The 15,736-nt window shown below is 42.7% G+C and overlaps 1 protein-coding gene and 1 long non-coding RNA gene across 4 annotated transcripts in view; one reads left to right on the top strand and one right to left on the bottom strand.

Annotated features, from left to right (window-relative positions):
* The window catches only part of dnk (deoxynucleoside kinase), a 53,955-nt gene that overhangs the window by 23,141 nt on the left and 15,078 nt on the right, over positions 1-15,736 (top strand). For all 3 annotated transcript variants that reach the window (XM_070529982.1, XM_070529972.1, XM_070529975.1), the window contains exons 7-8: positions 8,407-8,486; positions 13,936-14,016. In XM_070529982.1, coding sequence (XP_070386083.1) covers positions 8,407-8,486; positions 13,936-14,016 — 161 coding nt within the window. The remainder of the gene's footprint in view (positions 1-8,406; positions 8,487-13,935; positions 14,017-15,736) is intronic.
* Positions 4,507-15,736, bottom strand: part of LOC139052857 (uncharacterized) — a 50,676-nt gene continuing 39,446 nt past the window's right edge. The window contains exons 2-3 of the long non-coding RNA XR_011510092.1: positions 5,765-5,928; positions 4,507-4,666 (exon numbers count right to left, since the gene is read on the bottom strand). This is a non-coding gene — a long non-coding RNA (uncharacterized lncRNA). The remainder of the gene's footprint in view (positions 4,667-5,764; positions 5,929-15,736) is intronic.

Below are 15,736 nucleotides of genomic sequence, written 5' to 3' on the forward strand. Positions count from 1 at the left end.
CTGACTTGTGTTGCGATACATGCCTCTGGATATATCGGCTCGTCGTCAGTGCGTGAGGAGCGTAGTTTCGGAAGGTGGTTTGTGTTGTGATACGCTACTCTGGACATATCAGCTCGACGCATTCATCAGTGCTTGCGGGGCGTAGGTTCGAAAGTTTACTGGTGACCATGGGTCGGCAACTGCTGAAGTACAAGACAGCTCATGCTTACAGCACTCGTAAGCGAAAATCGCGGACGGCGAAAAAGACTGCTTCAAGGTCGCGTGGCAGTACTGTGCAGCATAGCGCAAAAGTCACAGACACGCAGCCATGGACTTCACATGCGGGCAGGATGCGTACGCGTGCTGGTGATGCCGTTCAGGAGCCGCCGCCGAGCACTTCAAACACGGGCGGAATACCTACTTGTGTCGACGATGTTGAGGAATCGCTCTCTGGCACTTCTTACGCGGGCGAAACATCTCGTGCGAGCAGCAGTGCCACCGTTGAGCTTGTCGTGCCGCATTCCACATGTTGGATGCATCCAGCGATCGCGTCTCGGATGTGTCCGATTATCGTCTCGGCACTTCGCACAATGTTGCTACACCATCTACAAGTACGGGCAGCAGCATTCAGGCACGCCTGGAGCCGCGTTTTGTATCGGCCGAAGCATCCTGGGAGGTCGCCACGAAAGTGCAAGCAAAACTAAGTTCAGTGTCGGCGACCGTGCGGAAAATGGAACTGACAGGTGAAGGTGAGGTCCTTGCCGGTACAGAACAAGCGAAAGAGTTTCTCATCGTTCAAATGACTGCCCTGAACACGCTTCTCGGCAAATCTAAGTGCCATAGTGCTCCCAAGCAGGACTTTCAGTTCAGCTGGGAAAAAGACATTGATTAGCAGTGCAAATGATATTGACGTGCGCATTTTGTGGCGCTTTCGCGAAAGGAAGGTTGCACAATTTTTATGTGAATATGAGAGCTGTACAGGCTGTTAAAAGTATTGGCAAAGGGGCAACAGCTTTGACCGATTTCTGATGAATAATTAATGTCTCCCATAGAGGGTTGCATCATAAAGCATTTCAGAAACATTTCAAGGCTGAGTTCAGACCTGCGAGTGAGACAGCTGTTGGCAATATTTTTTCTGATGCTGTGATGGCAGTGTGTAATGTTTACAGGGAGATGGACCCTACCTTTAATAACAACATAACAGTGGTTTATGATGGGACATGGTTAACACGTGGCCATACATCCCATAGGTGTCGGCACTGTAATAGAATTTTTCACAGGACTGGTGCTCGACTGTGTGGTCCTATCAAACCAACGCCATCATTGCACACTTGGCCCCAAAAAAGGGGATGAAGGCTACGATGATTGGAAAGCATCACACATATGCCGAAAAACACAGATGTGAACTCTGGCAGAATGGAGGTTGAAGCAGCATTGACTCTATTCAGGAGGTCCCTTAGCAAACATGGTTTGCCATATACAAACATTGTTTGTGATGGTGACAATAGAACCTTTGTAGCACTCTGTCAGGACAAGACTTGTTGATTTATTCCATTTACAAAGGAGGACTGCACTAATCAGGTCAAGAAAAGGATGGGGACGGCTCTGCGTGCTCTGATCACAAAAGGCAAGAAAGGGCAACATCTTGGAGGGAAAGGTGGCCTCACTCACAATTTAATAAAGAAACTGACAAATTACTATGGCATGGCTCTGCGTGACAACGACAATGTTCAAGACATGCAAAAGGCCGTGATGGCAACACATCATCATATAACATCTACTGATGAAGACCCCCATCATGACCTTTGCCCGTAGGGGCCCCAAAGTTGGTGCCAACATCAGGCTGCAGAAGCAGAGAAGAAGCCTCCATCTCCTCACAAATACCGACTTGGAAAGCGTGCTGCCTATGCATTGCTACCCGTGTACCAATGCCTTTCTGACATGCAGCTCCTCTGCTGTTGCCTTGGGGGGGGGGGGGGTACGCTGCCAAAAGCCTTCATTCTGTCATATGGTCGCTGCTGCCAAAAGATAAAAACGCATCATTGGTTGCGACAGAGACAGCTGTCCATGAGGCATTCTACAGATACAATGCTGGGGCCCAGCGTGCATCTGCTGACTATTGTGCAACACTTGGTCTGCAACCGGGACTACATGCTCTTCACAGAGCAGCGGAAAAGGATGTCTTGCGGGAAAAAAAAGTCAGCAAGGCACATCAAACCAAAGGCAGGGCACTCAAGAAACCGCGCACTGAAAAGGACAGAAAAGACTACAACCCTGGTGCCTTTTGATAGTGTAAAATCTAAGCTACAACTTTGAAAGCCTTTTTCTCAAAATGACTTTTCTTGCTTCCTTCTTTGCTTGTACCACTGATTTCTTCGTGACCACCAAGTCTATTTCAGTTTCGTTTTTTTCCCTGTAGTCCTGGATGTACTGTCCAGGGCATGACACCCTTGCTTTTGCAGTTTGACTTTACTACAATTGACGATTCAGCTACTTGCTCACGGACTAAATGCCTGTGGTACAGTCACCTCTTAAAATCTGAGAACTAAAAAAAATTGCATTGCAAATAAAAAAAACCTTAAGAATGTCACGACCTCAACCATTCGCTTAAGAATGTCACGACCTCAGCCATTCATCTTAGAATGCACAGTGCTTTGCACAAGTGTTCTATCATATTTGTTAAGTGATTCAGGCTTGGAACAAGGCCAGAAGGAGAAAAATATTATACATTAAAGAGTTCTAAAGATACCTTTGTGAAATTTATATTGTAGTATCACAAACGTTGCTGATAAGTCTGCCAATTTTCATAACAATCCATGAAGAAATAAGAAAGTTGTTATCGAACGCCACATCCCCCTTAAAACCAAGGCAGTGCTTAACTGTTTAAGTGATGTTGTGCTGCATGTTATTAGCCCGAGAGATTCATAGCCCTCCCTCTATCTAGAGGGTATTGCTGCGAGCTTAGTGTTTAGTAGAGCACGTGCCTCCAGACCCTTGTGCTTAAGGGTCTTAGTGAGGTGGCTGTGCGAGTGGAATCGACACATCTTTTTTCATGTTATTTCATTTTCGAATATGTTTTGTGAGCGTCACTCACATCACTCATCCTTCAGATTATTTTAATACTTGTACATTTTACGTACCTTATAGCAAATATTTTAGGCCAAGGTTGACGACTGGGCGTGTTGGTATAGCATATTGGAGGTTGGAATGCGCAACAGTTTGACGATACACACAGGAGAGACACACACCACAGAGCGCTCTGTGGTGTATGTCTCTCCTGTGTGTATCGTCAAACTGTTGCGCATTCCAACCTCCAAAATATTTTAGGCCTGCATACAGCCTCGCTACATCCGACAGTTGTCATTCACCGCATCATTGACTTCCCCACACCATGTCTTGGCACTATTTGGCCATCCCTGGCCCTTGCGCCAACAAACCCTATACATCATCACCTCCGAGACGTGCTGCACCGTGTTATCTCAGAGGCCAATGCAAAGAGGAGTTGTGGTCAATGCTAAGTGACAGTCGCTGCCACCTTATGCAAAGAGTTCCCTTTCCATTCACAAAGCTAAATGAGCTAAAGGGTCACTGAGATAATGCAGACCAGTGTATGTTCGTGCATGTTTGCAGGTCTTCCATTAGAAAACTCTATGCGCCGTACTCACGGGTTTTGCATAGTTTAGGATAAGCTCTGCCGGGCCCTGTAGTGCGCGCTCTGCCCATTCAACATTGTTGGCGTGTCTCATGTTCACACTTAATACTGGCAGTGTGACCTTGGTGGGAGAGGTGTTCTCAACTGACGGCATGGACTTCATGCATTTGGCATGGTGGCTGCATCATGGCACTCAGGAAACCGAAACTTAGCCTATTTATTAACTTCTTTGCTGTGTCGCATTTATCTATGTGTGCTCGTAATGCAATGGATTTGTAGCTGTGCAATTTACTAGCTAGATGACTTTAAGCCTAAAATACAATTGCTCGAATTAACATTCTTCGTACTGTGTGACTTTATTGCTGTGAGTTATTTTGTGCCTTGGAGATGCATGGTACTATTCTTTTTATAAGCATGCAGGTTGGCTCAGTGTGGCTGTGTGATGGTCATTATTTGTTTGTAAGTAGTTGCGTATGTGGATTAACATGCTCAAGAATATTTGCAGTGATGCGCACCACTGCTTTGGAACCATTTTTGACACGCAGAAATAGTGCCCATGCAACAATAATTCAGAACCATCATTGTTGACTGCTACAAAATCTGCTACAAATCATTGGAATTGCAGCTCCAAAACCTGCTCCAAAATGCTGTCGGCCAATCCCACCACTGGAATTCTCTTTAATAAAAAAATTGTAATTGCTTCAGAAAGCATAGAAAGCTGTGTCAAACTGAAATAAGAGACTTTGTCATGATATACTTTGTAAGCAAGCATGTACTGCCAGTGGCCACTTGTATGGAAATCCGTTTAGTTTTTGTCCCTATAATATGGTACTATGACTTTTTATTCATTCATATTTTGTTACTGCTGGCACCTTTCTTGCATGTTATGCTCTGGAAAAAATATGTGTTGGTGCATGGCACTGCCATACTGTGACGGCTATATTTGGAAGCTTGGTGGCCACATGAGTCTGGGAAACAAGTGGGTCATAGTCAACACAGGTGCCAATAAGTGGTACAGTATGTCCAGTGTAGTGGCTGAAAAAAAAAAACACACACACACACACAAAGATGAGAATTTAGTCAAATCTTGTCAAAGTGAAGTCTCATTCTAGACAAAAATACCTTTGTTATATCTGATATTCATTATAGGTATACATGCTGATTGTGAAAAATAAATCGCCAAGAGGTCCATATATCAAAGAACTGCAAGCGTGATGCCTCCAACAGACCAGCAAAGGGTCTCCTGTAGATTTTGATGGCTCATTTCCACTTTGTTGTGCCGATACATGGCATGGAAACAACATTAAATTACAGAAGAAACTCGTTAAATAGAAACTCAAAGGACTGCAAAAATATGTTTAAATTAACAGGTGTTCTGTTCACCGAGAAGTATGTGCAGAGGTGCAGCACTATATGTTACGCACCCTCTTAACACTGTTAGATATTTCATTAAAACTTCTTTCTGGGCGAGTTGGTGCATACTTGACACAAAAATTGTTACAGTGCAAACACGTGTGTTCCGTCCTTCATACTTTGTGGTTGCATGTGTTTGCGCTGTAACAATTTTTGTGTCAACTGTTAGATATGTTAAGCATAAAGAAATGAACGTATCAGTTAGTTTGTCCTGTAGTTAGGGTGCAGTCAGCAGCTACTGAATTTACTAGGCTTTGCTAGTTTCTATTTCGAGAAGGTGCCAATGACATATCAAAACAAAAACATAGCTCTTACAGCTCCAGGTTGTGGCGGAATAACAAGCGCTCGAGCAGGGAGAGTATAAATTATCGAATGGCACTCTGTAAGGCATCTGAAATTTCAGTTGTCCTTATTTTTGTTGCCTATAGGGTGGGTGGTGTTGCCACAAAGCTGTCCAGGTCTGTACATGCTGTGCATAAGTATCTATCAAATTTTCCTGCTTGAGTCTTTGCCACCACTTTTTAAAGGGGCCCAGCAAAAATTTTATACTTGCTGTGCTAAGCCCACGATACATGGAGTGGAAAATCGGCATCCAGGCAACAAAATACGCCCAGCGGCGAACGCTCGCCCCTCAGCGTCCAAAAAATTGACTCCCGGCGGCTACCGGCGGAAAACCGAAGCCCAACGATAATCGCCAGCAGGAGTGCCTTGCGCGCTCACCAGGCGTTGCGACGATCGATCTCCCTCTGACATCCAGCAGCTGGTTGGTTTTTGTGTATTTTTGGTTGTCCATAAAAACACCCGTCGCGCGGCCGCCATGCTGCCGCGCTGAAGCGCCGGATTGCGGACGTTTGGGCTAGTTTGGCCACAGACTTTCGGGCTCTCTGCGTGTGAAAGGGACGCCGTTGATCATTACAGCTGTATATTGAATGTTTAAGAGTACAAATTTGGGTAAACTTATTTTTCATCTACAAACTTAAGGTGCTCACAAAAAAGATGATAATTTTAAGTTCAGTGCAATTTTCTTACCAACCCGATCGAAGGTTCCATGGCTCAAAATAGTGTGTGCATTGTACTGCTTTTCTTATTATTGTCTTTCTTGTGTGTGTGGTGCCACCCATATAGGTTCGGTTATAGGGGACGAAACGGTTCCTCGTTGGCAGCGCCGGAAGCTGTGTTTTTGTTTTGTTTTTGTTTTTTGTTTTTTGTTTTTTCCTCGCTGTCGGCACGCGTGCTCTCAAAGCTTGGTTTTGTGCTTCTTTCGTGAGAAACCACTCCTCTACAACAACCACAAGTCCCTTCTGCTCGAGTGCCTTGAGGAAAAGGAGCGACGACAGATTATAGCTAGAAGCTGACCATGCCTGGTCTTGTGGCTGTTTGCATCTGTGTGTGCCCAGGCGGCGCACGGAATGCCTAGGCCATCGAGAACGAGAGCCACTGAGACGCCTATTTCACGCCAAATACCGATAATTCTATCCTCTCCGGCTTCAGTAGTAAATGCTTGTTGTTAGAGGAGGCTTTAAAACAGGAACTGAAACTGAAGTAAACATGAATAACCACAATGTGCTTTTACACAAAGTAAATCAAAGTCACAGTTGGAAAACCACAAATCCGACTGCCTGCACTCCGCGGTGCCAGCATTCAATGTAGCCAGACGGCGCAAAGCCAGCCCGCCAAAACGCTTGCAGCTCATGAAATGTGCGGAAATCGTTTGTAAGCGCCTCTATGAAACATTTTTCCAAGTTGTTTAGTCATTAAATACAAATAACAATAAAAAGCTTGTTTGGGTTTTGTTTTTTTCCTTATCCAAAAACACATTCCTAGAATCTGGCAACACGAACAGATGCGCGGCGAGCACGTAGCTGCGTCCGCCTGGTTTTCGCTGAATGTAAACGATGCCAGTGAACCATCGGCGGCATCCCACCAAGTCTATTTGTGCCGGGCGATGTTCCCCGTGAAAGTCCACTCCATGTATCCCGGGCTTTATGCATCACTATGCATTCCTTGTGTTATACCAGGGTTAATGCAAAAGAAATATATGAAAATTGAGGCAGCCAAACAAAATTTATTCAACTTACAAATTCAGAATAAAGACAGACGACAGAAAGAGGCATACCCTTTCACATTCTGCTCACCCAGTCAGAATTTACACCGCTTCCAATTGGACATGTTCAGTATGACAAGTAAGCTATAGTGCGTGCCATCTAGCAAAATCATGACAAAGTGGCATCGCCATCTCCCATAGGAGCCACTTGGTGGTGACCGCAGTTCAAGCTTCTATCCACTGTAGCTGTGGCCCAACCAAGCCAAGCTGCGAGCCAAAATGCATGTTCACATCTAGGATGTGTAATTTAATTGTAATTGGAGTTTTTTCCTCCATGCATTTCAAGTTGCACTTAGTTGCCAAGGGATTTTTCGGACTCGAAGGGGGCCGTACACAGACCCAACTCTGCTGCGAAGGCTGTCAGTCTAGCCCATGCATGTGATCTCACCCTCATTTGCCGATGAGGTCTGCTGGTAGGACCATATTCGTGGAAAGCTTCCAGCGGCAGCTTGTTATTAGCTACACCATTAGCACATTTTTGTTGCAGTCCAGTAGGCCACTATGTATGCCATCAGGCCTCACTAGTGCCGCTTGCATGGAAGTTGGCTGTCAAAGTTGCGGTTTTGTGCCAAGTTGATGTGGCAGTAAATTTTTTTACAGCCACAATATTTGCACCATCACATGTGGGGATTGTGTCCATAAATTTGATCAGCATATGAAATTTCAGTTTCTTTTATACATTGGTTCTATGGGCAGGTGGCGGTGCCACGAGTCCAAATATGTAAGTTTACTTCAAGTACAAAGAGGTTGCACTTTAAAAAATACTGTTTTATCAATTTCTTACAGCATCTTGAGTAGAATTGCTGTGAAATTAGTTGTTCTTGGATTGCTGTGCTTGAAACTAAATCTGTGACTTTTGGTTTGTTGTCCTATCAGAACAACAACATTACAGAAAAGCATGTTGCTTGGTTAACTAAAAAATTGCGCTAAAATTGCTCATAATATGTTCCTAAATGACCATGAAATTTCTATCATGCAATAGTACAAATGTCTTTGAAATTCACAACAAGGAAAACAAGTCTGTTGACTTGTTGTTGGCTGGCCTGCAGGACATAATAAATTTTTCATTTAGAGATGAGGGGGTAAGAGTGGGGGCCAACTTACTGCCCCTAGAGCTTCGTATATGACGAGCTTTCGCTTAAATTTTGTTCTACATGATGAGACAAAACCTGGGAGGTGCTGTTGCTTTGTGTAGTAAGCAGAGTGTGAATGCAAGAGAGAAGAGAAAAAAAAAGTTATTATTTTTTTCAATACACAGTCTACTTGAGAACAAGGCCAGAAGTTGCAATGGCCAGGATCCAGAAACGAAAACGCCCTGAGGAGGACCAACTTCCTTTTGTATGTATTATAAATTTTATTTACCTATGTAATAGTAATGGTAATAAGCAGTGAAATTCATTTGTTGAAAGAAAAAATTTTGTGGTATATTTGGTGAGCTGCAAGAAAGAGTTTACTTCCACGGTAGTAAGGGCCGAGACATTTGGCCTGTGTCTCATTGCAACAGTTTTGTGCTTTAGGACTAACAGTAGAAGCATTGATGTCACAGGAACCTTATAGAGTAGCTTAGGAGCTCATTACAATGTTGACTTCTTAAAAGTGATGTTAGGCGGGACAAAGAAAGACACACAGACAGAACTAGAGATGATGAGCCCCTATTTTTCTTGTCACTCTGTGTTATACTATCACCATTCACAGCGAATCAGACTTACTTGCCAAAGTATTTCACTATTGACCACCCAAGTTGATATTTTTAGTCTTACATTGTTGAATACAGATTAGCTATAGGTGATGTAAGCTCAGAACACCTGAATATATAATATTGTAAACAGCATATGCAAATTTTACTTTCTGACAGTTCAATAGAATACCCTAAACAGTGAGCCAACAAAGCCTTAGAATAAGCCTCCGTTTGATCTCAGTCTGAGGAAAGAGCTAAAACCGATTTGTCATAATAGCACAAGCAAAGTTAGATTGGGGTATGTGTAGCTCTACAACCACCACATAATGGGGCAACCCTGCTTTTTTTCTGTCTGCTAACCCCTCAATTTCCAGTCCTCTTGTCACTTCTTTTTTTAAATGACACGAAAAATTTGTCAGCAGCATTATTATTGTTATTTTAAAAATTCATTAAATTATGGGGTTTTATATGCCAAAACCACGACCTGATTATGAGGCATGCTGTAATGGGGAACTCCGGAAATTTGGACCACTTGGGGTTATTATTATTATTATTATTATTATTATTATTATTATTATTATTACTACTACTACTACTACTACTACTACTACTACTACTACTACTACTACTACTACTACTACTACTACTACTACTACCACCACCACTACTACTACTACTACTACTACTACTACTACTACTACTACTACTATGCCATTGGCACCTAATGAACTCAGTGGGTACACTGCTGGCTACATTCCCCATTAGCACAAAGTATATAATAATTGCCCAAACATGGTGAGTAAAATGCACATGTGCAGTGTTCCCAGGATAGTGGCACTGTGCATTTGTTTCACAATCACCTTTTCAATTCGACTCTGCTCTTTCTCTGTCCCTATGTGATGTGACATGCTGTGCTTGTGCCTCCCTTCTTCTCTCATTCTCTTCTTTCTTTTCTCTTTTAAGTCAGTGGGCACGCATGGTGTCCTTTCAGGAGGCAATTGTCAGCCTGTCCTTCTTTCTTTGATTTTTGTCGGTTTTTGTGTAATAATAAATAATAATAATAACAACATTAAAATATTTATTATAGCAACCGTGCAGCACCTAGAGATGGCGTGGCAGCACACTGCATCACTGCCACCAACAGCCAGTCCGGTGCTATGTTGTGTGTTGCTGTGTGTGGCTCGTTTTGGAGACGATGTGCTCATTGCCTTCACATACCATGTATTTTTCCACACGTGCTCATGACTGTTGCATTGGGAATCAGTGGGTACACTGTGTTGACATGGCATAGAACTCAAGAGCTGAAAATAATTAAAGCAAACACAAATTGGGCAAAATATATTGTGTTACGTGCTGTAATGTTCACATCTGTGGGTCAGTTGGCTACTTCAAAATCATCTTAATGTCTTTTTAAAGCGGTCAGTAGATGCTAGTGATCAGGTTATATGTTGTCAGTTTTAGATGAAACAGAGCTGACATAGATTCGAAACGTGAACGCCCGTGTACAAAGCTATAAACTATAGCTAGTGCATGTTGACACAGCATTGAAATGGGCTAACAAAGCAAGTGTGCACATCACAATGCTTGTGAGATGTACAGTACATAGCATCAACATTAACATGGGCACAGCTACTAAACAAGCGTAAATTAATGTCTGTTGGCTCTGCCAACGCAGTTTTGCCTACTGTTTATGCATACTGCATGCCTACTACTAGCTACAGTGGTCGTACATATCATGTACACAACAAACGAATGAGTATGCCTCTGTTGAACAGGCTTTCTTAGCTGCAATTGTTTATAACTGAATGCAAACTATAGGTGTTATTTCATCTGCATGTGGATCAAATTCCCCAGTATATATTGTAATCAGTTGTAGCAGATGATGACAAGTGAGCGTAACACTTGCATACTATAAGCGATAACTTAAAATTACAAATTTTAAGTAACTGTTGGCGCTTTGGTATTCTCTATTCAAAGCACTCTCTGCATCAACTCCAGCAGATAATGTTAAAAGGACTGAAAACTAATTTTCATGGTAACCATTTTTTTTAGTCCTATGGAAAACTTACCTGTAAGCAGTAACGCGGAAAACGCTGTGAAACATTTTTATCAGAATTTTTCAATCTGCAGTGGGGATATAGTCGTTCACTGGAAGCATGCTGAAAATGTCGATAGGTGAGCGTGATAGTGATTATTCGCGGGCGTTAGTGGGAGGCACATGACAAGTGCAGCCACTGTAGCTGTGAGAAAGTATTATTTTGTCAAGTCGGTGTACCTGTGATTCATGTTTTCCAAAGTGTTCTAAAGTATTTCTGTGATAATAGCTATGCATTTTTGTAGTTTCCTGATGAACTGCTTTGGTATTTAACAAGTCAAAATGAAACCAATCGGATCGAAAACGAAACAACGCTTCTACACGTGATACACAGTTCAGCGTGTTGCCATAGCCATTCATGCACTTTTGATTTCTGATGCATAGAATGAAGCGCAAGTGTCTAATAATATACCAACTACAATTTTAAGCAATAATTGTGCTGTACCTAATAACAGTCAACTTAGGTACGTACAGTAATCTCATAGACTACATCCGAAGTACCAAGATTTCACTGCCAGGCCTTGCAACTTATTGGTTTTTGAGACTTTCTTTGCCAATTTAAAATTATAATTCCTACTTAAATCGTGAACAGAGTGCTGGATTCTGTCACTGTAAATCATGTTCATTTCATTTCTATTAACATCTCACAACACATATGGCCAGTTCTCAGTCCCTTTAAATAAAAGGGGGTTACAAGTTACAAGCGCTTATTTGTTCGCCTTCTTTATGTTCTGGTGCTTCTCGAAAGATTTTTGTAGCAGTTCTCTGAGCACTGAACTTTTCCAGCCACAATCTCAATGCTGCATCTTTAAGGGTCCTTAGATATAGCATGTGGATGTGCACAAACGTATATTGAAGTATCTATTTTTCTTTATGTTTACAATAATCTAATTTATTCTGTGGTCAAAGCTTAACATGTGTAATAGAGAAAGCAGAAATCACTACTTCAGGACCCATTCATAATCGTTTAAATGGAAGATTGAGTTGCAAGGAACATAACACTGCAGAGCAGGCTCTATCTGAAAATAAAGTCTGGCGCAAACAATCTCGCTTAGTCATTCTTCATTTGTCATAGTTACAGGAATAGTGACATTGTACTATTAGGATCCAACTGTGACAATTGTTTGGACATTTTGTGCGAAATTTTTCTCAGAGAGCTTTGTTTACAGTAAGTGTGCTGCTCTCACTTGCCGTCGTCTGCTGCAGCTAGCATGCAAGTCATCTCGATGGTGTTCTGCCAAGGCTGCACCCCCATCACATTGCACACTCCCTATAGTGCCTAGGAACAGCTATGAAGTCATTGTACTGGTGCACTTTAAAACTATAATACACAAAACACAATGTACAGAAAAGATAAATGTGGTAGTGAAAACAGTATGAGATAGAAGAACCAACAGGAGAAAAAATAAACTAGGAGGCAAGCATGAAATCAAGCTAATCATGCAACATGTTACCTACACTTATACAGAACACAGCAAATGAATTCTGAAATATGTAAATATAGGCAGAATATGCAGAATATGCAAAATGCTGCCTGGTAGATTTTTCTAGTATGCAAAAGTTTACATGATTATAAAGCTTCGAGTAACAGTGCCATGAGCCACCTTAAAGAAGAACAAAAGGTCTGACATAATACATCTTGACTTTAGAGATGCAAATTGAAGTACATGTGAAAGTGCTGAGCTATGGTCAGCAGAATGGCTAAGGCGGCATTTGAAAGTGGATATAAATTTACACTGGATGTGCTCTACAAGGTCAACATACTACAGAGGCATACTCTAGTGGTGGAAGGCACATAGTAGTATACAGCTTCAGAAAGGCAGCAGGAAAGTAGAAGTTGTCCGATACTAATAATTATAATATGTGACCCTTCATCTTCTACCTCCTCTGCCTTCATACATCCCCCACCCCTCCCCTCCACTATGTGAAGTAGCAGGCCAGAGATGTGTCCTTCAGGCAGACCTCTCTGCGTTTCCACCATTAAATAAAGTTTCCCTCTCTTTTTTTTTTGTCCAACACTTGACTCAGGGTTTCCTACCCATGATGCAGCAACCATTTGCTACAAAGAGACTTCCTTCATGCATATAACATACGTTCAATTCGCCTGAACTACTGCGAACCAGTTCACTGCGTGGCATGGGACATTAAGAAATTGTGCCGCTCAACTTCAGCAGTGCAGACACAACGCAACACTCGAAACGAATGCCGAGGTGCACATTTGGTGCTGGAGTTACATTTTGTTCGCCGAATGTGTGCCATCTTAGTTGCTTTGAGAGGTTCTGAGATGCAGGTACTGTCAGCTTCTCAGGTGTAAACACACCATACACTGTGTAGGCACAGCAGACATGCGTAAACAGGGTTTCAATGGCGCTTACATCCATGTGCTGCGTCCTCTATTGCGCTGGTGCTTCGCAGCTGCATGTCATCACCAAACTGGCACCATGAGTAGGGAGAGTGCAGAAAGATCGTGAACCAGCCCTGCACCTTTCCTTCACCTTTTGAAATGAATGGCATGTTTCAGAAGGCACAATCGCTGCATTGCTCAAATGAATGGCAGGGTGCAGTGCCTCATGAACCAGTTCAGGTGGCGGAGATAAATCGAACAGCCCTATATATTTTTTTTTAATGACACATGCACACACACACACACACACACGCCCACAAAGAGAAATTTTATGCCCAAGAGTAAGATTAGGGGGGGGGAAAGGCATTCAGTAAGCAATAGAAGCCGCATAGAAAAAAAAGAACAAGCTCTAGTGTGTGCTGTGCTATAACCTCGTCTGCTCTCTTGTGGACTGGCGGCAATTGTTGGAACCAGGCACGACGATCAGTGCCCTGTGCACTTCCGGCTGATACAAGGGCATTAGACTGTATACGAGGCGATGATTTGGTTTTGAGCTTGACCTCACAAGTGTGAGACACTATGTGCTCAATATCTGTGGTATGCAGCATAGCAGAACTATTGAGTGTAATGATCCATCAGTTAAGTAAATCAATTCTTATGCTTTTGTCAGGATTGGCTTTGTCAAGTTCATAACCTTCATGAAGATTGGCTACTTGGTCGCTCAAAGTTTCCACTGCCACCTAAGGTCTTGGTGAGTATGCAAAAACCTTATCCAGACGTCATAGCTCACAGTAACTGAACAAGATCTACAGAAGACAGATGAAGTGTTTTTCTTTCCCAGAAAAGAAAAGTAAAACACGCTTTATTGATGTGAATGTACACTTTGGCTGCTTGTAATCATGTCATGCTGGACATAGGCATGTTCACCGTTAATGGTAAATTCAGCTGGTCGTGGCCTCTAAAATCTATTGGTGTGCACCGCCTCATTTCAGAGGTCATAACTGGCGAGTGCAGTGTCGGCGTAGTGCCTGGTGCGTTCGTGTCTACACATTCTACACCAGATATAGTTCTGTATCCTGAGCATGCATTGTGTCAGCACCTGATTTGGTGTTTTTGTTTTGGTCAATTATCCCTACCTTTGGGGGGGGAGGGGGTGGCAGGGGTGTAGTAAGGGAGAAAACACTGGCCAGTTGCCTCCCCCCATTTCAAAAAAAAAAAAATGTGTGTGTACCAGCATGCCGCCTGCCCAGCCACCACCCCATACCCGTCCGTGCATGCACCCCCTCCCGGAAAAAAATTTGTGATTGTGCCACTGTCGCCGCATGTGGAAATAAAATTGATAAGCATGAATAATGGTATAATACTAAACTCAAAATCCTCTCGCCGTCGTGTTCAGTACAAAGTCCAAGTGCCATAAGATCATATCGCGTCCCATGCATCATATGCTGTGGGTGCAAGGGAAAGCATGCAAGGGTGAACCGAGAAGGATGGTACTTCATGCGTGCCATCTTTCCACATACGCATAGGAGGGCAAGGGTAGGTGAGCGTGTGTCTCCTCCTCCGAGGCTGTTAGTGCAGCGCGCCTTATTTTAGAGCTAATCTGCAGCGGATGCAGACACTGGGCGAGCCGAGATCGCTGGTAGCTTCGCGTGTGCTTTCTTCTAACGCATTTCGTCCTGGAGGTTGCGTAATCTCAAATGTTAGAGACGCATTGAAGCAATAGGCAGGCGAAGTGTTCATTCCCCTCTGCCTCCGCTCTTCACCATGCCAGCATTGTGGCAGCAAGTGTGCAAGTTCATCAAGTGATATCTGTTCATATTTGCCTTTGTGCATGTACCATCATGCTTGTTAGTTTAATTAGTAAGCAAACATTTACTGCAATTTATATGGCGGATAAAACTATGAACCTTCATGTTGTTGTCAATACTTCAACTGCGGCATTTTACTCATAGAACTAATACTAAAAAGAGTGCATAATGGTTACCAAAATTTCGGACACCATACTGCATCTGGATCTATTTCTTGGCCATGACAAGTGCGCGCTATGTTGCAAATTTATGACAAGCATTGCTGCTGTGAACAACAGGTTAACACCCATCACCGATTTTAATGCGAAGGTTTCTTTGTTGAGTCCCATGAGTTGATGCCACGTTAGTCAAACTGTATGGAAGGCGTCGTCCCATTACGGACATCAGCCATAGCATCGGAGTGGACACAAAAGCTTCTAAAACTACATTTTTTTGTCTCATTAACTTCATTTTTTTTATTCCCTGATAATTAGAAAAACTTTACAGCCCCTACCATGTAAGAAAAATTTGTCAGCAATTGTCCTTATTTACATGAGAGGTTAAATTTCAGTATAATGAATTTTCAATATAGCCAAGTAAAGTGCGATTTTACTGCCATTGTTATACTGAGGTTTAACTGTATTAAATACTTGGGGGTAAAAGAGTAATATAAAATGACATCAT

The sequence above is a fragment of the Dermacentor albipictus genome, chromosome 1 (genome assembly GCF_038994185.2).
Source record: "Dermacentor albipictus isolate Rhodes 1998 colony chromosome 1, USDA_Dalb.pri_finalv2, whole genome shotgun sequence".
Classification (NCBI taxonomy): domain Eukaryota; kingdom Metazoa; phylum Arthropoda; class Arachnida; order Ixodida; family Ixodidae; genus Dermacentor; species Dermacentor albipictus.